At 34.1% G+C, this 27,024-nt stretch overlaps 2 protein-coding genes and 2 long non-coding RNA genes across 4 annotated transcripts; 3 read left to right on the top strand and 1 right to left on the bottom strand.

Moving 5' to 3' along the window:
* Window positions 1-3,926: 3,926 nt before the first annotated feature.
* On the top strand, window positions 3,927-6,047 carry LOC131651696 (eukaryotic translation initiation factor 5A-5). Its single transcript, XM_058921375.1, has 5 exons — window positions 3,927-4,104; window positions 4,225-4,347; window positions 4,457-4,513; window positions 5,465-5,539; window positions 5,653-6,047. Exons 1-5 carry the CDS (start codon window positions 3,982-3,984, stop codon window positions 5,752-5,754), a joined length of 480 nt encoding a protein of 159 aa, XP_058777358.1. The 5' UTR covers window positions 3,927-3,981; the 3' UTR covers window positions 5,755-6,047.
* Window positions 6,048-7,904: 1,857 nt separating this feature from the next.
* LOC131651694 (isopentenyl phosphate kinase-like) lies at window positions 7,905-17,958 on the bottom strand. The gene is made up of 12 exons (XM_058921373.1): window positions 17,781-17,958; window positions 16,446-16,670; window positions 15,285-15,382; window positions 15,085-15,127; window positions 14,919-14,980; window positions 14,742-14,798; window positions 14,615-14,650; window positions 14,459-14,536; window positions 8,912-8,978; window positions 8,779-8,832; window positions 8,586-8,689; window positions 7,905-8,503 (listed from the first exon to the last, which is right to left on the bottom strand). Exons 1-12 carry the CDS (start codon window positions 17,860-17,862, stop codon window positions 8,408-8,410), a joined length of 1,002 nt encoding a protein of 333 aa, XP_058777356.1. The 5' UTR covers window positions 17,863-17,958; the 3' UTR covers window positions 7,905-8,407.
* A 5,074-nt stretch (window positions 17,959-23,032) lies between these two features.
* LOC131646519 (uncharacterized) lies at window positions 23,033-23,850 on the top strand. Its single transcript, XR_009297508.1, has 3 exons — window positions 23,033-23,309; window positions 23,409-23,655; window positions 23,761-23,850. It is a non-coding gene; the product is annotated as an uncharacterized LOC131646519 (long non-coding RNA).
* Window positions 23,851-24,507: 657 nt separating this feature from the next.
* Window positions 24,508-26,869, top strand: LOC131646518 (uncharacterized). Its single transcript, XR_009297507.1, has 8 exons — window positions 24,508-24,892; window positions 24,987-25,032; window positions 25,158-25,250; window positions 25,355-25,419; window positions 25,532-25,601; window positions 25,822-25,886; window positions 26,192-26,246; window positions 26,592-26,869. It is a non-coding gene; the product is annotated as an uncharacterized LOC131646518 (long non-coding RNA).
* Window positions 26,870-27,024: the final 155 nt, after the last annotated feature.

Genomic DNA, 27,024 nt, shown 5'->3' with positions numbered 1-27,024 from the left:
TTTAGTTTTAGGCATGCAAATAACTTTCATATTTTCTTTGATATAGTTAAGAATCACATCCCCTGTCTTTATCAATATTAGGGGCAGGAATAGGTTATGAGTTAGGTTTTGTCAAGTCTGAGTCTGATTTGATAAAACATTTAAAACCTAAGTCTGACATGTAATTTATTGAAGGCTTATTTTTTGTTTAGTCTGTCCTTTTTGAAGGTCTGATTGATCTATTAGTCTAATTAAAAGTCTATTTCATTTGAACATTTGTAAATAAGCCATTCAGCTCAATTTTATATAGATTAACCAATTAAAATATCAGTGAGATTAAATGTTTATTTGCATCGACTTATTTGAGTTTATCTAATAACAGACCATTTGTTTGAAAAAACTTAAAAGATGTTCATAAGATTTTTTTTTTCATTTTTTTTTTATAATTTCTTTAAGATAACTAAGATTTATTTTTATATTTTAATTCAGAGTACAAAATACAATATCATAATAATAAAATTATTCATATTTATTTAAATAGGCCAACCTCATTGACTTAAAAGACTTTTTATATGGCATGTGGTTTAATCCTTTTTTTAATTAAATAAACTTATAAATAAGTCTTGGACCGTAGACTCCTGTTAGTCGGTCTGACATATTCCCTCCCTAACCAATTAGTGCCATAGAATGAGATTCAGATCCTCTCTTGCCTTTCTTTCATTATGCCATACCTCCTCTTTTATTTCTGCTCATTGAATTTAATTTAAGGGTTTGGTTTTTTATGTTCCATTTTATATATTTATTTATTTCTCTTTTTTCATCATTAGATTAGAGATGTTCACTGAGGATATTTTTCTATTAATAGGCATGCGAATAATTTTTATATTTTCTTTGACGGCTTAAAAAATTAAAAATCATATCCTCTGTTAGACTTCTAAAACTCAAGGACCTTATTTTAAAAAAGAATGATTTTGGAGAAGTTTTAAAGATTAAAATTTTTTTTCACATTTTTTAAGTAGCTCATTGCTTAGAATTTCACTTTTTAAAAAATAAATAAATAATATTTCAAATATTTATTTACTCATATATAATTACTAGCTAAACTAAACTAACGGAATAAATTTTACTTTCACTATTATTATCTTCTAAAATTAAAATTTTCTACTGTTATCAAATTTTTTAAGAGTTCATTTGGTGCGCAGGATAAAAGACAAGATAGAATATTTGTTTCATATTCTATCTCAATCCAGTGTTCGCTGACACAACAAAATATGATAAGTTAATTCTGAAACTTATCATATCTTGTCTCACCAGTTCAAATTATTATCCTGAATATGAGCTTGGTTAGAATCCGGCAGAATAGAATAAGAAAATGATTTACTAATTTACCCCGATAAAATATAATTTAAAATAAAAAATTAAATATGACAAAATATAAATAAAAATTAACTTGATATTAAATTAAAAATATTAATAATTAATTTAATAAAATAAAAAATTAGAATATTTAAAAATAAAATAATTATTGAAATTTTAAAAATATGAATTCTAATTTTATTTTGGCTAAATTACAGTTTTGATCCCCCTGTTTTAGGTTTTTCACGATTTTGGTCCCCCTATTTTCTTTTTAAACAGTTTTGGTCCCTCATCCCAATTTTGTGCATGAACAGTGCATCAACAGTACATTTTCGTACATGAACAGTACATGTCCGTACATGAACAGTTGCATCAAAATTGGGATGGGGGACCAAAACTGTTTAAAAAGAAAATAGGGGGACCAAAATCGTGGAAAACCCAAAACAGAAGGACCAAAACTGTAATTTAGCCTTTTATTTTTTATCAAATTAAATATATGTTCTTGCAAGGGTATATATATATATATATATATATATATATATATATATATATTATTTGAAATTATTTACTCAATAATATCAATGAATTTTTTTTTAATTATTAAAATATATTTTTTTATCAATTTATTAATTTTAAAAGATTTTACAAAATAATTTAGAAAAAATATAGTTATTTTACAAGTATATATATATATATATATATATATATATATATATATATATATATATATATATATATATATATATATATATATATATATATATATATATATATATATATGATAGGATAAGTACCATATCTTATTCTTATCTTGCTTGACATGCTATTATGTCTCTATCATATCTTGCGCATTAAACAGGTCCTAAAAATATGCTCTCAGGATGACTTTCACTCTATGGACTAGTATATGAAATAGGTCATTTTTTTATGAACGATTCACTCATATATATATATATATATATATATATATATATATATATATATATATATATATATATATATATATACGGCATATCATATGAGAATGTCATATTTATATGAGAATGTGAGAATGAATTTGAACCATTGAATTTTAAAATAAATGATGGAGATTATGGGTAAATCTTTTTTTTTTCTCTCTCCTACATCATTTATTTCAAAAGGTAGGAGAGATAAAAAAAAGATTCACCCATAATTCACATAATCAATTTATATTTAATTAATAACCATTTACTATAACCGGATTTATTAACCAATTCATATAAATGATTATACTTTTACATAACCGGTTATAAAACCGATTTATCCATAACCATATTTTATAACCGGTTCTAAAATTTATAACTGATTTTGAATATCAAATAAATTTTTTATATTTGAATATTATTTTTTACGGTTAATTTTAAATTTATATATTTTTCGAAAAAAACGATTTTTTGTATTTCCGAAAAAAGATTTTTTTTTTGTATTTTTGAAGTAACATTTTTTGAAAACACACTTGATTTTCGAAAAAATTTGATTTTGTTTATTCCGATAAAATACGATTTTCGTAATTATTTAAAAACTCAATTTTTCCGTATTTTCGAAAGAACTCATTTTTTTTACAAATTTAGAAATAAAACCGATTTTTTTCGTATTTCCAAAAAAATCGACTTTTCGTATTTAAAAAAAATGGTTTTTCCATATTTCCAAAAAAAATTGATTTTTTCGATAACAATCAATTTTCCGTATTTCTGAAAAAATCGGCTTTTCATATTTCCAAAAAAACATTGATATTTACTATTTCAAAATATTTGATTTTTTCGTTTTTAGAAAAAAACTCGGTTTTTTGCTTTTTTGAAAAAAAATACAATTTTTTTCCTATATCCTAAAAAAATTGATTTTTTATTTTTTCGAAAAAACTCGATTATTTCTTGTTTTAATGTGGAAAAAAATATTTTTTTTAAAAATTACGATTTTCGTGTTTTAACGTCGAAAAAAACTAACTTTATCGTTTTAAAAAAATAAATTGATTTTATGTATTTAAAAAAACTGATTTATTCGTATTTCTGAAATAATTAGATTTTAAGAAAATATTTTTATTTTAGATATGGATGTCTAAAATATGAATTTAGTTAAAATCATATATCTAAAATGTCCAAAATGTGGATTTAGTTAAAAACCATTTTAAAATTAACCGGTTTTTCATTATTGAATTTAAATATAGTATAGATAATTTATAGAACCGATTAATTTGAACAACCTACGTACAATATTCATTTAATCACTTTAATTCAATATAATTGATAGGCCTTTATGGTCTAATTCCAATCATTAAAGTCTTAGATTATTATACATTGAATAAATAACAATTTCCTCTTTCTATATATTTTTTTAATTTTAAACAATTTGAACATGGTTAAATTTTCAACATACCAACCAGTACCTCGCGTAGATTGAGCAACAAAAATAACAAAATATTGAAAAAAAAATTAAAACTAAATTAAAAGGATAAACATGATTGGATGTGAGATTGAATAATTATCACTAAAAGATAGCGAGAATAATTAATTATCACTAAAAAATAGCGAGAATAGTTTTTTTTGTTACACTATAAATATATGTGTATAAAAGAAAACGCGAACACAGAAGCATTGGCGTGTGAAGAACAACAAGTGTGAAACAAACATGTCAGACGAGGAACACCACTTCGAGTCCAAAGCTGATGCTGGTGCATCCAAGACATATCCACAACAAGCTGGAACCATTCGCAAAAATGGTCACATTGTTATCAAAAACAGACCCTGCAAGGTTCTTTAATCTTTCTTTCCTTCAATTTTTGATCAATTTTAGTGTTGACTTTTCTAATAATTGATATGATGAATCAAACGCTATTAGGTTATATTATGAGTTTTCTTTTGTTGGTGACAGGTAGTTGAGGTTTCAACTTCAAAAACTGGGAAGCATGGACATGCTAAGTGTCACTTTGTTGCTATTGATATCTTCACTGCGAAAAAGCTTGAGGATATTGTTCCTTCTTCTCATAACTGTGATGTATGATTTTGATTTTGATTTTGATCTTTTGGATAATTGGATTTGTGTCTAATTTTTAATTGATTGGTTAATTGACTAGGGTTGATGTGTTTCTTTGTGGTTACAACAGGTTCCTCATGTTAATCGTACTGATTACCAGCTCATTGATATCTCAGAGGATGGATTTGTAAGATTTCACGCACACCTTTGTTCCTTCCTTTTTATTGTCTTGAAGTAGGTTTATGATCTTAAGCTCTATTTGGATTAACCTATCTGATCTTATTTAGTGATCAGAGCCGTCTCAAGTTTTTGAAGATCATATGTAGATTAGTCGCTTTGGATTAACTTATCTGATCTTATCTAGTGATTAGAGCTGTTTCAAGCTTTTGGAGATCATATGTAGATTAGTCGCACTTTAACCATGACTAAGCAAATAGGCCCTATTTAACTACAATTTAAATATGACAAACATTTTATGCGGCCATTTAGCAAAGGTTTAATCGTGATAAATTTTAGATCTGTCCAGTAGTTCGCCTCTCAGCAGTCCGGTTGTGATATAATCACTTGTGAGACTGTTTAAAATAGTCTATGGACACAACTTTTAACATGTCCACAAGTTGTTTTTAACTTATAATTATAAGCTACTCAAGATCAGAGCCCTCTTTGAGAAGGTGTAAGACGAGCTGCCATTCAGGACTTAAAATTTGACACGATTAAACTGTAGTTAAAAAGGGTCTCATAAATATGTTTCACGGTTAAACGGTAGCAAAATAGGATTCCAATTTATTTTGCGACAACTAAATCATAGTTAACCTATACTAGGTCTTTGAAAACTTAAGACGGTCTTGCTCAAAATAGCTTATGAAAGTTGACTTTATTTTTTTTTGTCATAGAAATAGTTTATACAAGCACTAATTATATGATCTAAACTTTTATGCTATAAGCATTTAATTAAACAATGGTTAAAGTAGTACTTTCCTGAGATAACTTTTGATAAACAAGGTTAAAGTAGTTTACATAAAAAGTTAATGAATTTATAGTTAATGTTTTTTAAATGGTCAATTAGTTAATAAATTGGTGGATAATTTGTTTGTGACACTGTCTCTTGAACCAAAGATGTTTTTCTTTGAATATGTAGGTGAGTCTGCTGACTGAGAGCGGTGGTACTAAGGATGACCTTAAGCTTCCGACCGATGATAGTCTGCTTTCACAGGTTAGTTTGGTCGATAATCTCAACCGCTTTTTCATGTTATATTGAATAGGTGCTTGAGATTAATCAGAGATATTTGCTACTTTCTTGTACTGATTTCAAATTCTGTGATGCAGATCAAGGATGGATTCAACGAAGGTAAAGATCTGATTGTGTCTGTCATGTCGGCCATGGGTGAGGAGCAGATTTGCGGCCTTAAGGACGTCGGCCCTAAGTAATAAATCCATGAATGCTGCTTGGAATTGAGATGATATATTTAATATTTCTGTGTGTTTGCTGTGTAAAGAGATTAATCTATGTTTGTGCAATTCTTACAAGATATGATGGTAATGGTTGAGTTTATTGAGTCTTTGACCACTTATTTTTTGTGGTCTGAGATCAATGCTAGAACCACCAAAACTGTTTTATGATGTGAAGAAGTTACATTGGCTACTACTATGTAACACTTATTTATGTGCTTATCTATAAGACCCTCTAACTTTTCTACTATAATTCTCTTCAATTTGATTTATTTCTTAGTTGCAACTGAATTTTATGATTTGTTATGGGAAAAGAACACACTGATCCCTATATTCTGTGCTCATTTTCTTTCTGCAGTTTTCTATTATCTTAAATGCTTAGTATCAATAGGATTTAGATCTTCTCCGGTCGGTGTTATTGAGCAGCCGATTGCGTTAACCCAAGCATGAGATGGTCAATCTCTCACTCGGGGCCTCTAAACAAAATCATTTTTTCCATAAGGAATCAGGCCCCTATATAATATATTGTTTAATATAAACTAATGATGTACAGTCCCGTTAAGCGAGCACAATCGATAGCTATGTTGCGATATTCAATTGCAGAAGCTTGAACTTGTGGCAACTTACGTATTCATCTTTTAAGAAGTTGAAATTTTACCATTATGCTACTAATCAAAATATTAAAAATTAATGACCTATTCTACTTTAGAGTAGGGGGCCTTGTTTCAAATGCTTTTTTGTAAAAATTATAATTTTTTATGTGAGCTCAACTAAAATACACACTTGTGAAAGTATGAAAATAGCATAACAAAAGTTCTCCACCATATTTGAACCCTGGTTCTGAAGTTAATGCTAAAATCTTTTCTACTACAATAACTCACAATATCTAAAATATATTGCCCTTTCTTATCACTATACTTATAATTATATTACATTTTGTTGGGATGTTCCTACAACAACAAACAACCCTTATCCTATTAACTAGGGTAAGCCTACATGAATCAAATTTAGTTTTGTCACAATGTTCTATTAATAAGTATGTTTTTAACCGAATCATTAATATTAAGATTTTTTTAAATAAATTTTTTTATAGTCTTTTTAAATCTTCCTCTTCTTTTAACTATTTGACTTCTTTCTATTTGATTTACACTTCTCTATGTAATTTACGCTTGTTATCACAAAATCTATAGATCTTCTCTCTACATGCCAAAATCACTTAAGTCTATTTTTCATCATCTTCTCTACTATAAGTTCTACCCTAACACACTCTCTAATATTTTTCATTTTTAATCCTGTCATGTTTACTTACCACACATTCAACGCAACATCCTCTCATCTTTCCTACACTTTATTCTCGTCCCAACTTTTTATCTCGTACAATATCACAGGTCTTACTGTAGTTCGATAAGATTGTCCCTTTAGTTTAAACGACACCTTTGCATCACATAAAACCCTTGAAATCTTCCTCCATTTTAGTCATCCAACTTGAATTTGATGGTTTACATCATCTTCTATTTCTCTATCATTTTATATTATGGACCAAAGATATTTAAACCGTTAGACTTAAGGGATGATATTATCTCAAACTTTCACCTCTAGGTTAAAAACACTTATTCTTTTGTTGAACTTACATTTCATATACTCCGTCTTACTTATGCTAATGAGTTTCTAAAACTTGTCTCAAAGTCTCCAATCTCTTATTTAAATCCTCCTACGACTTTCTAAGTAGGACTATATCATCTAAAAAGAAAACATGCATTTTGATGCTAGCTCTTGGACGTATTTCACGAGTATATCTAAAATTAAGACAAAAAGGTAAGGGCATAAGGTTAAACCATGATGCAAACTTATTTTGATATCATGTGTCTCTCCACCCGAGCCAGCACACTAGTCGACACCCTGTCATTCATGCATGTCTAAGATAGCTCGAAATATGTAATTATATCCCCCTTTTTTCTATATGTTTTTTACCAATTTTCTCTTGACACTAGTATATTCTTTGGAAAAAATCTCCAAAACATAATTCACCTCTTTTCGTAAGAAATAAAATTATAAAAACATTAACTAATTCTCTCTTACAAAGGATAATATATATAATATAAAATAATATCAATCATCAACAAAATTATTCAACACAATCAACTTTTTAAATTTTTGTATTACACTCAGATTTATATTTTGAGGCAGAAGTATGTATTATTAAGCACCATAAATTTTATGTCATGTTAAAAGTGTTAGTCTAGCCTTGGCTGGTTGCAGATGGTCTTTTACTTGTTACCATTGCACTTCATCAAAACAAGAAAAATTGTAACTCTCTCCTTTATGATATCTTAAGAAAAATGATCGCATGGAAGAACTATAAATGAAAAAGTTGCCAAAATAACAAACACTCAGAATAAGCTTATAAATAAAACATACAACTGCGCATCAAGTTTGAGTCTGTGTTTGGGTAATTAGTTCAGCTAAAATAGAAATGTGAAATGATCATCAGTAGTAGCTCATTTAATTGTCAATCTTCATTACATGCAGAACATCACCTCTCAAATGATCACCCTTTAACTCTCATATTTTTTAGTCTGAATTCATTACTTCGTCTTGATGATATCGACTTGTGTAGAAGATTCGATTATGGCTATCTTGATGATCGAACTACCGTTCCAAGCCAGTCATCTGGGATGCTGATTCTAAGATCTCCATTTAAGGCCTTTAATGAATGGCTTGTTGCTGCCTGAAATGCAACTTCATATTTTCAAAATTAGGAGCTCTAAGATATAAGAAAAACATATGAAACATAACAAACAGAACATTACTTTTACAATGTAGACATCAATTCCAAGTTTTGCTATCATTGCAGCTTCTGAGATCTTTGTTTTCATCCCACCAGTTGTATCATGGGCAGCAACAGTTAGCTCAACTGTAGATAACAATCACGTAAACAGAAAAATTCAATCGCATGCATGTAATGTTTGTCACTTAACAAACAAAAAGTCTAAGTCTTCTTACTTGAGTTCTGTAACTTGGGTTTTATGACTGACCAGCTTCCATCTTCAGCAACAGCTGTCATTATTGAAAAACTTGCGATATGAAGAAACTAAAATAGGTCATATGAAAAGTAAATCTTACAACAATGGCTCACCAATCTCCTTTAAGAGTATCGCATCAGGTTCTGATGGTGGCCGATCATATACTCCATATACATCTGTCTTTCATTCATGATTAATGGAAAACATTCATGTAACAATTTCTAATATTTGAGATATGTAAGTGGTATAGCATGTTGATGGGTTATATAACAAAAATGCAGAATAACACAGAAAAAAGAGAAAAGCTGTAGCTGTATTGATGGAAAAAAGATGACAAATTACAGATAAAACAAAGATAGAATGTATTGATAGTGAAAGCTATCAACCCAAAGCACTAACGGCTTCCCTCACCACTAGGAGATCTCTTTTCTCTCTCCAAATCACAAATTCTCAGATAATTCCTTCTCTCATCCGTCCCCATACTAAATACTAACTAACTTCACGTGTTCCGCGTCACCCTTTTGCCAGCTCAGCATCTTTCATTCCCTTCCCACGTTTCCTCTCGTAAACTCTCCAAATCTTGGGCTTATAATTCTCCTCAAGGCCCACTTCATCATTTTTGTTTCTATCAATACCACCCTCCTTAAACACGGCCTTGTCCTCAAGGCTAAAATCTGGAAATTGTCCTCGTATGACAGCATCGTCTTCCCAAGTAACATCATCACTTGACTTATTCTTCCATTGAATAAGGCTCTGCGGAATTGAGACACCCCCCTGTGTGATCAGCCTAGCACCAATAACCTTCTCTGGATATATGTCATCAGCAGGGCCAACCTCTAGTTCCCTGGGAAGTTCTCCTAACACAGAATAATTTCCAATGGCTTTTTTTAATAAAGACACATGAAAAACAGGGTGTATCTTAGACTGTTCTGGTAACTGTAACTTATAGGCAACTTCCCCCACCCGAGTTATAATCTTGAAAGGGCCATAAAACCGTGCAGCAAGCTTAGCATTAATCCTTTTTACAACGGATTGTTGCCGGTGAGGTCTTAATTTGAGAAAGACCCATTCACCCACATTGAATTTCACTTCCGTTCTCTTCTTATCGGCGTACTTTTTCATTTGTTGTTGTGCTCTCAACAAATGAGCCTTCAACTGATTTAGAGCCTCATCTCTTTCACTTAATTCCAATGCCACAGCAGCCACCTTAGTCTCATTGCTTAGGAAACGAATGATACTCGGTGGTTGCCTACCATATACGACCTCAAAAGGTGTCCTCCCTATAGATACATGAAATGTGGTGTTATACCAAAATTCAGCCCATGGAATCCAATACGACCAAGTCTTTGGTTGTTCAGAGGCAAAACAGCGCAGATAGCTCTCTAAACAACGATTAGTAACCTCAGTTTGCCCATCCGTCTCAGGATGATAGGCAGAACTCATGTTCAGCTGAGTTCCTTGTAACTTAAATAACTCCAACCAAAAATGACTCACAAATATAGGATCTCTGTCACTGATAATGGTCATAGGAATCCCATGCAATCGTACAACCTCCCTAACAAACAGTTCAGCGACAGATTTGGCCGTGTAAGGATGCTTCAATAATAAAAAGTGGCTATACTTTGAGAGTCTATCAACCACTACCAAAACAGCTTCAAACCCTCTAGACTTTGGAAGACCAGTTATAAAGTCAATTGAAAGGTCCTCCCAAATGGCATTGGGAATTGGCAAGGGTTGTAACAATCCCCCAGGTGAAGTAGCTGCATATTTCTGTCTTTGACATATATCACATGCCCTCACAAAGTCCCTGACCCTTCTCTGCATTCCTGGCCAATACAAGTTTGCTGCTAACCTTCTATAAGTTCTCAAAAACCCCGAATGACCTCCCATAGGTGTCTCGTGAAACTCTTTCAAAAGTAGAGGAATAGAAGGTGAATTAGGAGACAACACCAAACGGCCTTGATAGAACAAAATACCTTGCTGCACAGTGAAACCAGCCTTCATATCCGGATTCATTAGAAGTTCTTTTACTGTCTTCTGAAGCATTGTGTCCTGTCTGACTTCCTGCAACAGCTTCTCTCCATCCAGCCACGTAGGATAAGACAACAAAGCAGAAAATTCCATATCACCATGGCATCTTGACAGAGCATCTGCAGCCTTATTCTCTAACCCAGGCTTATATTTAACCTCAAATTGATAGCCCAAAAGCTTGGCCAACCAGCACTGTTGATCAGGTGATGTCAGCCTTTGTTGTAAAAAATGTTTCAAACTTTTATGGTCAGTGTAAACCACAAAGGGCCTGCCCAACAGATAGTGCCTCCAGTGTTGAATGGCTAAGACTAAAGCCATAAGCTCCTTTTCATACACAGATTTTGTTAAATTGCCCTCAGATAAAGCTTTGCTAAAGAAAGCTATAGGTTGTCTCTGCTGCATCAAGACAGCACCAATTCCTCTCCCTGCCGCATCACATTCGACTTCAAAAGGAATAGAGAAATCAGGTAACACTAGTACTGGAGCTGTAGTCATGATTTGCTTCAGATGATTGAAAGCCTCCAGAGCATCTTTACCCCAAATAAAGTTATTCTTCTTAGTCAATTCAGTCAAGGGTTTAGCAATTTTACCATAATCCTTGATGAATTTTCTGTAATAGCCCGTGAGACCTAAAAACCCACGTACTCCTTTGACATTCTTAGGTTCAGGCCACTCCAAAACACACCTGATCTTCCCTGGATCTACTGCTACACCCTCACCAGAAATTATATGACCCAGGTAATCAATTTGTTTACATCCAAATTTGCACTTTGCCTTGTTAGCAACAAAGCAATGCAATTTTAAAACTGTCAACACTTGCTTCAAGTGCTCTAAGTGTTCAGTTTCATTCCGGCTATAAACCAGGATGTCATCAAAGAATACCAACACAAAACTTCTAAGATAGGGTCTAAAAATATCATTCATTGTTGCTTGGAATGTGGCTGGAGCATTCATTAATCCAAAAGGCATAACAAGGTATTCATAGTGCCCATTATGAGTCCTAAAAGCAGTCTTCTCAACATCGTTTTCATGGACACGAATCTGATGATAACCAGATTTTAGATCTATCTTAGAAAAAATTGTTGCCCCATACAACTCATCTAACAATTCATCAACAATAGGGATGGGGTACTTATCAGGGACAGTAGCTTTGTTCAAGGCTCTATAATCCACACACATACGCCACGACCCATCTTTCTTCTTGACTAAGATTACCGGACTAGAAAAAGCACTCATGCTTGGTCTAATCACTCCCGCAGTCAACAGCTCTGTCACTTGTCTTTCAATTTCTTCCTTTTGGTGATGTGGATATCTATATGGCCTCACATTAATAGGACCATGCTCTGGGATTAACTTGATCTGATGCACCTGTTTTCTTTCAGGAGGCAGTGTTATTTTCTCTTGGAACACATCAAAAAATTTACCCAACAGCTTAGTCACTTCTTCATGCCCAGCTTCTGATGTTGCCTCTACTTCATCATGATTAGTCCACCACCAATCTTCACCACCTCTCCTGTGTTTATCCTCCAAGAAATATTGTAAACACCCTTGTTTACCTTGTAACCTACCTTGAGCTTGCAAATTAATCATATTTCCCTCATATAAAAACTGCATAGAAAGATCCTTCCAGTCCACTACCACTTTCCCGAGAGTACTCAACCATGATACCCCTAACACCACATCCAACCCTCCCAACTCCAACACTAAAGCATCAATTACAAATATTTGAGAACCCAAACTGATCCTAACTCCCTCACATAATCCTTTAGACAGAACCTTGTGACCATCTCCCAATCTGATCGTTTTAGCTGCCATAGGGGTAATTTGCAACCCTAATGCAGTGGTTATTTTTGGGGATATGAAGTTGTGGCTAGCTCCACTATCAATTAAGACCACCACTTCGATGCCGGCAATTTTTCCACCTATCTTCATCGTGTGAAATTCTCCCATACTTCCCAACACTCCAATAATTTTGCATTCAGCTTCTACATCTTCGTCTTCTTCCTCATTCTCAACAGTTTCAATGGAAACAATCTCACCTTCTTCATTCACCCCTTCACCTTCTCCCAAAATGAGGACACGCATGGAACGTTCAGGACATTTGTGAAGAGTGGGATGGAATTTTCCTCCACATTTGAAACATAATCCCTTAGCTCGACGTTCCGCCATTTCATCGTTTTGAAGACTCCGAACTCCCTTCCACCGTTCTGAAACTAGCGTGCGACGGTCGTTTTCCCCTTTCTTTCCCGTTGAACTCAAAGATGATGTGGAAATAAGGTTTGACCCAGCTGAACCCGTTTTCTGCCCCGGGTTGCTCCAACCCGAATTTGAGAATCGGGTAGAATCTTTGTGGGCCTGATTTAACCCGCTCCGGAATTTGGACGCCGACCCACTCCATTCATTTCGGCCCAAACGATCTCCCACCGCCTTCTTCCCATAATGTCTTTCACCATCGTCGTCCTCTTCCTTCAGCTCGTCCTCAACATCCTTTGCCATCCTCATCATTTGCATTCGATTTTGAGGATTCAGAGTTCTCACTCTCCTTCGAATTTGGGCTTTCAACCCACTCATAAAGTACCCTAGGTACTGCTGCTCTGGGAGTCGTCCCACCTGCGACGAGAGGAGTTCAAACGCTTCGATAAATTCTTCCACACTCCCTGTTTGTCTCAACGTTGACAATTCTTCAAAAGGATTTTCCAGCCGTCTGCCTCCGTATCGAGCAATTAATGCTTTCTTTAGTTTTTCCCACGATAGATCGTCCTCTGTTTCCAAGAGCAAGTTAAACCAATGAATCGTCGCTCCCTCCATACTCAGGCGAGACAACTTCACCTTCATCTCCTCTGAAGTATTTTGAACATCAAAATAAATCTCCGCGCGCGTAATCCACGCTACAGGATCATCACCTTCAAACACGGGTAGTTTCACCTTCTTCCCAGCAAAACGAGACTCACTCTGTGATGAACCCTCCATAGAGTTCTCCCCCTGCATCACTGTCTTCTTTCCAATCTGCTTGCTTAATTCTGTCAGGATAATGCTCTGTTGTTGCATTTGTTGAGCGTGTTGTTGCATTTGCAAAGCAAGCTCTTGCAGCGTCATTGTCACATTCTCAACCTGTGTTTCCAGAGCTTCAATTCTGTCACCCATCCTTGTCATGAACAATCTTCGTCACACTGTGTGTTTTGATCCGGTAGGTCGGACCAATTGATGGGTTATATAACAAAAATGCAGAATAACACAGAAAAAAGAGAAAAGCTGTAGCTGTATTGATGGAAAAAAGATGACAAATTACAGATAAAACAAAGATAGAATGTATTGATAGTGAAAGCTATCAACCCAAAGCACTAACGGCTTCCCTCACCACTAGGAGATCTCTTTTCTCTCTCCAAATCACAAATTCTCAGATAATTCCTTCTCTCATCCGTCCCCATACTAAATACTAACTAACTTCACGTGTTCCGCGTCACCCTTTTGCCAGCTCAGCATCTTTCATTCCCTTCCCACGTTTCCTCTCGTAAACTCTCCAAATCTTGGGCTTATAATTCTCCTCAAGGCCCACTTCATCATTTTTGTTTCTATCACATGTCGCAATTCAAGAATAAAAATGGATATGCATGACATATGGAGGATACCAAGAAAACAACATATTTAGGCTTTGAGTATGCTGCAAGATGACTTATGATAACATCTCCACTCAAAATAGTGCATCCCTGAAATGTAAAAGTTAATGCAAAAAATACGAATTTGGTTATTAATGAACGATAAAACTTAATAGACCGAGTCTATACCTGAATCTCATCAAGCACTGCATCTCCATGCAGAACCTAGAAAAATTGTAACAAGGAAAGGTCACAAGAGTGGTAAAAAATTACTAAAAAATTTCGAAGTTTTATAAACTGAAGAATAAAATCTTACAGGTGTAAAACCAGAATCAATAGCCTTAGCCACGGGAGACAAATCGGCTGAAGATATCTGCACAAGTTGCATATGAACTTAGACTATTAACTTTATCTGAATAGGAAAGCAACACAAAACTATAATCCATTTTTAATGAATATGATCCAGCATATATTCAGTTGAGAGTTTACTTACATGTCTTTCACCAGTGATCCATCCACACGAGAAAGGTGACATTCCGACTGAAGGAATGCCCTCTGCAAAGAGAAAAAAAATTTAGAATAATGAATTTCTATACTTTGTAAAGAGTTTGAAGCCAAAAAAAGGGTGAAACTAAAGATTGCAATAGTTACGACGCTACCTCTGGCTAGTGCTCTAACGATTTCAAGATTGAGAGTGGTTACCTGAAATTAAAATTAAATGGAATGCTAAGCATGGTATCACACTTAGCTCATAGGTGGAAGATGCACTTATATAACAGTCAAAGTGTAAAACTCGCCTTTAAAAATTCCGAATATACAACCGTTAAAAGATCTTAAAAAATTGGCAATGATTACTTACGGAGATTCGTGTAGCAACAAAGCCGCCTTTGACAAGAGGTTTATCCAGGTTTCCCTTGTGAACACCAGACTTGCTAGCTTGGAAATGCCCAAAAGAACCTGAGAGCACCATAGATACTAATATGAACTAATTGCTTATCATTAAGAATTAATTTCCAGTTTTTAAACATTACATATAATGTGAAGCAGGGTTGTCAAATCACAATTAAAATTGTAAATAAAGCACTTCAAATACAAAACTTCTTAGAGTCTTGTTTTAATAAACAGCTTAATTAAGCGCTTATAACATAATCATTTTTACAGCAAAAGATAAAATAAAGTCAAATTGTTTTCATATTAAGGTATAAGCTATCCGGAAGAACTTATGAAAATAAGCTGCAAGCAACTTATAAACATGCCATATGCTGTTTCCATAAGCTGCAAACAACTTAAAGATATAGACAAGGTAAAGGACAAAACTGATGTAATAGGTTATCATTGAAGGATTAAGGGGGCGTATGGAAGTGTTTATTGAACTTATCTTATGACATCAACACTTATATAGTATTTGAAAGAACGTACAACATTAGCTTATGATATGTCCTGTCCATAAGCTGTTTTCAACATATTTTCATACAATTTCATGAATAGCTTACAAAAACAACTTATAAAGAGTTAATGACTTAATGGCTATTTTACATTCAATTGTAACAACCATTCATTCACAAACTCTATCATAAGTGCTTAATTATTAAATACTTAAAATTTTCACCTAGAATCCCCTTATACCACAATGGGTTAGTTCCTATCTGTTCAAGATATACCTATGATGCATAGGTACGGATAAGGTAGGGTACGTTGATAAAAAAGTAAGAGTTTTCTATAAAATGTACGAATAGGGAACTAAATTGTTAGGACGAACAAACTAAAACTTAACTATATTATATTGATATTTGAGAAAACCACAAATTTCACTCAAAATTGAATAATGAAAAAAAATGAAGTACCACGAGTGCGGTACGTGTACCTAGTACGGGTGAGTACCCAGTACCGGTACTTCATCATCATTTTAGAAGTACTCATGCTTCAGAGAGATATACCGATATAAGCATACATACAATTCATCTAATATCATCATCAATTGAACCAAAATGTTTAACTCAGAGGGAAAAACTCGAGGAACCTGCTCCATGAACAACAATGAAACGGCTACATTCCGAGACATAATCATCTCCAAAATCTTCTGGTTTACAAAAGATTTCAGATTCACCAGGTTTCTTGCTCCAATCCATCCCCGGAGGCTTCTCAGAAGTAGCAATCATGGCTTGCCTAAGCTGTTGTGAAACTTTGTGAAGAATTTCCTCATTTATCTTCTCTAGCTCATTTTTGCAAGTTATTGCAGCACCTCCTGAATATCACATCAAAAGAATTTTACTTTGTCACTAAGTATAGCTAAACGCAGTATAGCACCGACACTTCAAATTGATGGCTGTGCCTAAGTGTCTCAGACGTGTTTATACAGGCTCTGACATCAGTAGAGGTGGCAAACGGACATGCAAGCCCACAAAAACTCGAAAAAAAGTGCGGGAAGGGGTGGTCATAGTTGAGGGTGCGGGTCTAAAACTTTGGCTCGCCCTACAAGAAAATGAGGACGGGACAAGCAGCGGCATCTTTTAAGTCTAAAATTGCAAAAATTTATGTTAATGCTCACTCCAGCAAAAGCCACACAATAAAATGAGGCGTGGAGGACATATTAGAGGTGCAGGGGCTCACCCCGCGAAACAATGCGGGTTAAACGGGAATATCCGGCGGGTCAGTCCATTTTGCCACTCTTAGACACTAGCACGATACATAAACATGTGTCTTTCATGTGTTTTTATCTGTGCGTCATAGGTAAACCAAAAGTAATTCTAGAGGTGCAGAATTGATTTTGGAATGATTTTGAAGTGTTTGGTTATTCCAAAGTATAATTTCTTTTAATGTGATTTTTACATTGAAATTTATTGTTCAAATCAATTTTGCATAAAGTTTAGTATTGTTTGGTTCTGCGGTGAAAAAATGATTATGAGTAAATTGATTCTGCAAAACTCATCCGGGCTAAAAGTGAGTAGAAGATAAAGTGATTTATGTTTGAATAAATTATTGCAAAAGTGTGTTGAACCGTAAATATTTAGACTTAAAAAGCTACAAACCATAGTTTCAAATAGAATCAATTCTGAAAAACACAATCAATTCTACTCGAGAGCAACAAAACATATCAAAATCAATTCTAAACATCTAAAATAAATTATAAGTACTCCAACCTTGAAACCAAATATACACTAAACATTCCAAGAATAATGGATTTCATTGAAATAATAGAGAACAGTTTTATGGGTCATTTAATCATTAAAAAAACGCAGAAACACAAGACAACCTAGATGCTTATACACTAAAAAAAAAGCTTAATTTGAGATGCTATAGACAATCAAAATTGTAAAGAAATGAAGCAAAAGCAGAGAGAAAGAGAGAGTGATACCTAATTTTACAATACAGCGGATAGGTTGAGTGAAGGGAGAATGAGAAGTTTGTGTTTGATTCTGATTATTGTTATGCGCCATTTACGAGTTAGGAAAGTGAAGAGTCAAAGGAAGAATGAGAGTGAGATCAACACTGAAATGGTTGCTTATGACATGGACAATGGTTGTAGTTTAAACTTGTCTGTAATAGACAAGTGCGCCTTTATATAATAGATTATTCTTATAAAAGTTACTAGCGTGCACCCCGTGTACATAGTGCAATCCTTTTCTTTATTAAAGGTGAAGTAAAATTTTTATTTTATAGTACATTTAAGATTAATTATGATCTAGAGAATAATCTATTAAGATTGTATGCAATGCATCCAAGAAGGTAATCATCATAAGAGTTAGATTACTCTATCTTTGTCACTCACTATTATGCACAATCTAATGAATTTTAATACTACTCTTAGGCCGTCTTTAAGAATGTGGAAAACAGTTTTTCGCACAATATTTTACATTTATCAAGGTTAAATTATAGTTAAATAGGGTCTCATAAAATATTCGTCAAGTTAAATTATGATTAAATAATGTTTCTATTTATTTCGTCGTAGTTAAATTATGACTAACCAATACGGAGCCTCTAAAAACTTGAAACGCTTCTAACTCTATTCACCTTTTTTTTATTTGTGCGCTTAGTGTGATAAGAATCAACACAAGAATAAAGTATGTGTAATAGAGATGAGAATATTGCAGTGAATGTGTGGTAAGATTCGACAGGATAAAATTAGAAATGAAAATATTAAAGAGTGTCAAGATAGCGTCTATAGTAGAGAAGATGGTGAAAAATAGACTTATGTTGTTTGGGCATGTAGAGAGAAGACTTGTAGATTATGTAATAAAGAGAGTAGATCATATGAAGAGAAGACAGACAATTCGAAGAAGAGGAAGACATGGAAAGACTATACGAGAACTTATTAAGAAGATTTCGAGAATAATGATTTGGATAAAAACATGATCTTTGATAGAATATTATGGCAAAAATTTATCTACGTGTCGCTACCGCGAAAATGGATCAGAGTCGCCACTAATATATTTATCCCATCAAGGGAAAGGAATACCAGGAAACCTAACTCAGAATAAGAACAAGGTCTTTCGACCAGAGAACATGGTACGGGAGTCGGTTACGCAAGGGGAAGGTGCTAGCACCCCTCACGCCCATCGTACTCGATGGTATCCACCTATGTTTGTTTCTATCTAAAGGGTGTAATCTATGTCTAAAACCTAAATGTGAATGCATGCAAAAAGAAATACGGGGAAAAGAAGGAATTATTTACAAGTGTGCTCGCTTAGGCCCCGCGACCCAATGCCTACGTATCCCTTACCAGGAATTAGAGCTACCGTAGTTCGGCTCCATAGTTTCCATTTGTTTTGTGTTTTTTAGTTGAACAGAGGTTAAGGTCACAATCCACGATGCTCGACCTTTGGAGACTTATACGCCTAATTTTGGAAAGGACTTAACTTGTTCTTAAGAGAAGAGAAATTGTGTTTGTGTTTTTTATGTAACTACATGATGAACAAAACCCAATACAAGGCTTCGCACCACTTCATTACTTTGTTTTAATTTGAACCATTATTAGGTGTTTTGAATGTTTTTGGTTGAGTATTTTTTAAGGGAATTTACTTTGTGATTTGAATCACATAAAAATGTATAATGATCGAGAAACAGATTAGGGAATGAATCCCACTCATTTCTATCCCATTATGTAATGTTCGAGAAACAGATTAGGGAATGAATCCCACTCATTTCTCTCCCATTAAGTAGTGATCGAGAAACAGATTAGGGAATGAATCCCACTCATTTCTCTCCCACTAAGTGATTGAGAAACAGATTAGGGAATAAATCCCACTCATTTCTCTACCACTTTTAATAAGGTGTGATTCGCATCTCTATTTATTAGTGTTTTAATGTTGAAAAGAAAAAGAATGAACAAGGGGAACTAACCTATTCTCTAATCTAAGTTATTTTAATTCCTATTTAAGGACTAACCTAACATCTAAAGGGAATTAACTAAGAAGAAAGTTGTTTAAATTGACTAAAGTCAACTTTAACAACTAGGGGTATTTTAGACATTTCTCAAAATACGAAGATATTCACAAAAAGAAAGAATTAAAATCTAAACTAACCATGAAATGTTCACAAGCAATTTTCATTTTTTATCATGTTGAAACTATTTTTAAGAATTAAAACTAAAAAACTATGTATTTTTATTATTATGTACCAATCACAATTTGAAGAAAATCACCAATTAAATTCTAATGAAAATAATTATTCCTAAAAATTCTAATTTGGTTAGAAAATGTTTTTTATTATTTTTTTATTTGAGTTAAAACTGGTTTATGAATAAAAAATTAGAAAGAAAATAAAATTGAAAATAAAACTAAAATCTGTCTACCAGGGGGTGAGAAAGTAAGATCTGGAATGAACTAATTTATAGTCACTAGCGCGTTTGGGCCCAAATACAGGGAGGTGTTGGAAGTATTGCGTCTGGGCCCAGCTCCAATCTTAGTCCAGCATCTTTTTATTTCCCACATTGTGTGATTAACCTCTATTCAAAATAATCAATGCATTCTACTAACCTATGCTTTTCACATGTGGTAGAAAAAAATGTAACATGGAGATTAATCAATCAGTGCACTATCTTTTAAGTATAATAAGACAAAAAAAATTCATGAGCCAATCACCATTAGACAGCACATTCTCCAATCATTAGCACAAAGCATAGTTTAAAAAAAAACTGGGAAAAAACACCAATGCTAACGCGCCACCTAAGCGACGGAAAAAAGAAATGCATGGCCTGAAACAGACGCCGGAGCTAGGGCTCCGGTCGTCTTCTCCGATCTACCATCACCGGCGCCGCGACTAAAACACACAGAAAACATAAAAGGGGCCACCTTTCAACTCAGTTTCGCATCCTGAACAAGAATATGATCCTAGGTTTCACATACGCTACTTCTAAAGTTCAAACCGAAGCAGATCTCTTAAGCCCTAAGTTACCGGAATCTCGCCAAAACATGAACCAGAACCACACAATCATTCATACACACATGCTAAGTTCAGATATGCCACGCAAAATTCAATGAAACAAGCATTAACACGAATCAAGAATCATATCATGCAGAACCAATATGCTAAGAAAGACGAACAAGATAACTAACCTGAAGGAGGTTCTTGAATCGAAGGAATAAGGAGACTCTACCACTCCATGGACTCGCGTTTGAAGGAGGTGATGGACCAAGATCCTAACCGACGTTTGATCTGCGAGAACTAAACTCATGGAGTCCTTGAGTGATGGAGATACTGAGATGATCTTCAAACCATAGCTTGATGATCATGGAATCCGAGTTTGAAGATTTGTTTGATGAAGGTGAATGAAGGCGTTGAGGAAGAATGAAGATAGAGGTTGGAGGATGATTGTGAAAAACGGTTATGGAGGTTCTTTAGAATTTGTTATGGTGGTTGGAGGTTGTTATGGCGGTGGAGTGTAATGAAGATGAAGGAGAGAGAATGAGAGAGTGAAGAAAAGAATCTGAAACTGAAAAAAAGTGGAAAGTGAATCGTGTGTCCTCGAATGGTGAAGTGATTCTACTTTATATGAGAGTGAGGTTGCATATAACTTATGGTAAGGTGAGGTGCAGTGTATATTTTCTCAACACTTAGTATGCAAGTTATGCCCTTGTAGTAACTTTCTTCTTTGCCTTTCACGTGCAGCATTTTGCATGGCTTTTAAAGAAATGGCTGGTGATGCAAAGGTTCATGGATTACTCATCCAAACAATATTCATGACACTCACTTTGGGTGTTGATAATTTCCACTATATGTCTTCAAACGGTATAATCTTGATATCAATTTGAAGAGGAGATGGAGTAGAACAACATTAGTGTTGGAAGTTTCTTGAGACAGGGCTTGGAAGTAGGATAGAAATGGCTTGAAACATGGTGTATTGTGACTGCATATGATACCTGTACACGTGACCTGGGCTCTGACTCATGTTCCCTGCCAAAACATAACTTTGTAGGGGCATGACTTTAATTACTCGTATCTTGCTCTATGTACCACCAATGGCTTTGATTCTTATACCGTTTGAAAGAAGACATGGAATAGAATGGTATGATGTTGAATTTGAGTCTAATGGATGCTTCTAATTCCTTATAATCATCCTTTAAATTGGCACGCCATACGCTTGAAGAAATGCCTCGCGCGTGCCTTAGATCCTTGCCCAGCTATGCGCCACGAAATACCTTTGCATGATCACCACTTTGAAACCTTCTAATTCATTCATTACACATTCAATTGCTATGGTATTAGTTCCAATTGAAAGAGTACATGGGGGAGAGGCGAATGATGCCAAGATTGAATTTGTAGGGTTTTTGTAGTGATCTTAAACTGGCTTCAAAGATGACACACCATGTGTTTGATAAAACGCTTCCCGTGTGCCCAAAAATCTGCCCTAGCAGCTTGACTAGATCAAGTGTGATTCTTCAAACTTTTTAGCTTCATATCTCTTGATTCAGACTTCCAATGAAGAAACCTTCAACTACAAAGTTGTTCTATGCCATGATGTGAACATTTTTTATGTTGACCTTGTTTTGAGATTTTGCCATTATCCATACTTAAATCAGCCATGAAGTACACTGGTCAGCCATTTACAAACTCCTCAAAATTTTCTCTAAGTATTAATTTTCCATTTTTGGTAAATTCCAATTTCAACTAACCTTCCCAAAATGGCAGCTTTGAATATTTCTTGATTTTATTTATTTCCTTGATTTTCTTTGACCGATTTTCCACCACGAGTCAATATTTGACAGTTGACTTTGACTTTGACCAAAAAGTCATCTTTTCCTGACACTACTAGAAATTTGGCCTACGGCCACGCTAAAATTGTCCACAGCTCAGAAACTGTGGCCACATATATGATTTGGCCATGGTTATCAAACCGTAGACGTATGTTATAGAATATTGAATCCGGAGTGTAAAACTGTGGCCTGTACTTCAATTGCCACGGTTATAGAACTGCGGATATTTTAAGGCGCAAAGAAAAACCGCGGCCTTATAATTTTGACTAAAAATTGTGGACAAGTCCAAAAATTTAGTGCCCGCCATGTTTTCCCTCTTTTTTTTTTAAGTTTCCCTCTCATTAATTATTTTTTTTCTAATTTATTTTAAATTAAAAAAACAACATTGAAAATGTAAATACAATAGGTCCCTCGTTTTAACCTAATTTTTTCTCTTCTCTTCCTGAATCGCCGCCGAAGAAGAACAACACCAATCTGCATCACCATTCACTAAACCTACCTCACTCTAAAACTATTATCATTCATTCAACAACACCTCTCTCCTCTCCTTTTTCTCTTCTCTGTTTGTTCGGATCCAACTCGAGGAAAGAAACAAATTAGGGGTTAGGGTTTGCACTTTTCAGAAAATTTTCAAAATCGAATTTCCATCGCAATGGCTTCCACAAAGAAAATCACTCTCAAGAGTTCTGATGGTGAGTCATTTGAGGTTGACAAAGTTGTGGCTTTGGAATTCTCAATTCTAATTTTTTTCCTTTTCGAATTTTTCAATCCGCTGTAACGGAATGGTCCAGCGACCTCATCGCCTTCATCTCAGAATGGAGGATATATTGGCGAGGGCGAAGTACGCGGTGGTGGAGAATGAGGATTACGGTAGCCTCATGTGTGAGCAATGTGGCACCGGGGAGCAGCCGGAGGAGCTGCTGTTGTGCGACAAATGTGACAAAGGATTCCATATGAAATGTGTGAGGCCGATTGTTGTGAGGATTCCAATTGGTTCTTAGATTTGCCCTAAGTGTTCAGGGGTGAAGAAAGTGAAAAGTAAGTGATTCTCTTTGTCTTCAAAACGTGATTATTTGATTGGGATTTTTTCTTAATGTGATTATGAATGTGGCATTGTTTTGATGATCGTTTAATGTGTTTCAGAGTTCACGCAAAGGAGAATACTTGATTTCTTCGGGCTTCCAAGGAATTTGCCTGATTTCAGAAGGAATAATTCTTCTTCTTGGGGGTAATGTACTGTTAATTTCAGACATGTTTAATATCTACTTTATATTTTTTTATTGTTATTTATTAATTCGTTTGATGATCATTTTTGTTAATGTGCTATGTGGATATTTGTTTTTCCATTTCGAATTGAGCTTCTCAATAGTTGCTTGCTTTTGTGAAAGTAATGTTGGTTGAATACTGTTATGCCATTGGAGCTTGACTTGTGAATTATAAATATTTTGAAGCTTGTTCTTTCAAATTTATTAGATATATGAATGAGTTTTTGTAATGATGTTTGGAGCTTGTTTTAATTTTTTGTGAACGAAGCATGCATGTGTAGTTGATGGAAATCCATTGTACCTCTTCATTTAAAAGGAAAATCTGTGACTTGTTTTTCGTTATTTCACAAAGTAAATTCAGTTAGCCATGGATATGGAAAAACTCCAGTTTATCTCAATGTGTATGACATATGCTACAAGCTGACAGGAAAAGCAATTCCAACTCATAGATTGAAATTTTCATATCTACTTTAGAAATTAAGGCTTAAAAAAGTGAATTTAACTCAATCTTAATTACAATAATTTTTTATTATATTTATGGAGAGATACAATATTGTCTAAATTCATGTCATCCTTTTCAATTTTGAAGATATTGACACTACTGTTTAATGTTGGAGTAGGTTTATTGGTGGCATGAAAAATACAGACCAAGGAAGCCGAAGTATTTCAACCGTGTTCACTGCAAAAGTGAAGTTAAGTTTATTCTTTGAGTACTGTTTTTTTCTGTTATAGGTTCAATGCAACAAAAATGTTGGAGTTGATAATAGAGTGGTGCAGAAACGAAGACCGACGCTGCGAGTTGATGCCATTGATCACGGTTCGTTGAGATGGAGAGGAGCTGATATTTTGGTTTTCAACACAGCTCATTGGTGGTCTCATTACAAAACCAAAGCTGGTAATTCTGGGTCTCATTGTTGCTACAGTCGAGCCCGTTGTTGCTGCTACTATAATTCTGGGTGAGCCAATGGACATCATGCAGTTATCTTTCTGTATAAATCCCTAATTTGCAGGTAATCAACTTTTATGGCTGATTCTATCGATAAGAGTTAGAACTCTTACTCAACCGATTATATCGATATTGTTATGTTGGACACTCTCCGATAGAATGACAAAGTCCATATCATCCATTAGGTTGGCGAAATACGGAAAGGTTAGTTATCTAATTTCCAGATATAAAGCAAAGTATGCAATCTTTATAAACTCTTTGCTTTACTCCTTATTGCTCTCTAGATTGAAAGAGTACAGTTTCTGACATCACTTCATTACTACCAAAAGGAATTTTGCAGAATTAGGATGGGATGTAAGGGTAGCACAAAGCATCTATGGTGCTTTCAGCGGCATCGAGTATGTTAAAGCTCAAACAACGGGGTTCGTTCGTCCTGATCTATCAAATTTCACAGAATGGTCTACTTTAATCATAGATTTTTTTTTCTTAATCATGCAATTACATTTTTATGATATATTTATAACAGCGTGACAGCATATCCGGTTCAAGATGATGCCTTGAAGACCGGTGAACTTGACTACATCAATGGAGGTATATTCAGCACCCAACTATTATTAGTTTCCCCCATATTCCTCAACCATTCTGCAATTTCAATTGAAACTGTCATGTGCTCATTTGATTTCCCATCCTTCAATTTTGGCAGGCTCTAAGCCAAACTGATGGAAGATGGCGCTACAGCTCTGATAATCCAGAGTCTAGTACCTATGCTGCTGGTAATATTTTGCATGGATATTTGTTGATATTCAGAGCTTGTTTGTTTTTTGTTTTTGAAAAAAAATCAGTTTTTTGTTGGAGAAATAATCACTTTTGAAATAATTTTTCTCAATACATGTAAATTTTGTTGCTGAAGCTAGCATTTCGTGGTTCTTTCGAAAGATTTCAATCCTTATCATTTGTCTGTCCTGACATTAGAATCATCTATTGTGTTCACAGGATTAGCTCTCGAAGCTCTTAGTGGAGTGATTTCACTTGCATCTTCTGAAATCGATCAGAGTAAGGTAAAGTTCTGGATCTCTGTAATAGTTGCTTCACTACTTCCCTATTATAAAGCTCATATAGTTTAGTAATAATTTCATACACTAACCAGAAATTCATGCATAGAATTGTGTTATACGCAATATGTTATGGGACAAATTATGGAATGTGAATTTGTAGTTAAACTCACTGGTGCTTTTGCTGTAATTAGCTGAATATCTATTTTAGCCTCTGCTTCACATACTTATCTAGCTTTTAAATACTTCTTACCAACATACCTTTATACAGGAAATTATATTAATATCTTATATTTGCCCCATATTGGCAGGTCAATATAGTAAAAACTGGTATAGTAAAGCTATTTGACAGCATCGAGAAATATGGTATGTGGAGCCTTTTGCTTTTAATTGGTCTGTTTTGGTTTAGTGGATGATGCTAAATTGGTAATTCTTTTTGGTTTTCTATTTTTGTAGAATGTAGACCATAGTGGTTAATAGATCCAAATTTAACTGGCTTAAAGTAGGAATCCACTTCAGTAAATAAGTAACCTTTTAAAATAACCTCTAATGTTAATTTTTTTTAAAAGCAAAGTGTTTTCCTGATCCAGATTTGGATATTTTATGGGTAATTAGTTTATCAGAAATATTCTATGATTTGTTCGATACCTATATGTTCTGTAAATTTTTGTATGAGGAAGAGGAATCATGATTTGAATTTTGTTTTTCCAGATATTTGTGGCTTCTAGATTGAATCTGCACTGTGTGGTTATTGGAGGTGGTCATATAGGGGTGGAATTTAGTGGTGAATTGAGTGATTTCATCACGAAAGTCTTTGCCACTCAAGTTTTAAACTACGTCTTCTACATATCTAAAGTCATTGTCACTCAAGTTTTTATATTTAGTTTTGGTTCAGGTTTATTAGATATATAATGTACTTAGTCAATCATATACTGATGCTATTGTCATTGATGTGTAGACAATAAAATAATTTGTATTCATAAAATTATAGTGATCAAATTTTATATTCTTTAAAATTGGTGCAAGTGATTGTTGTGTTGGATTAATATAAACCACTAAATTTATTTACATTAAATTTATATTAAACCGTGGCAAGATAAATGGTTTAGAAAGCATAACATATAACAACGGTTTTAAATATGTG

The sequence above is a fragment of the Vicia villosa genome, linkage group LG2 (genome assembly GCF_029867415.1).
Source record: "Vicia villosa cultivar HV-30 ecotype Madison, WI linkage group LG2, Vvil1.0, whole genome shotgun sequence".
Lineage (NCBI taxonomy): Eukaryota > Viridiplantae > Streptophyta > Magnoliopsida > Fabales > Fabaceae > Vicia > Vicia villosa.
Note: the sequence above shows the minus strand (reverse complement) of the source record. Positions and strands in the feature narration are given on the sequence as shown.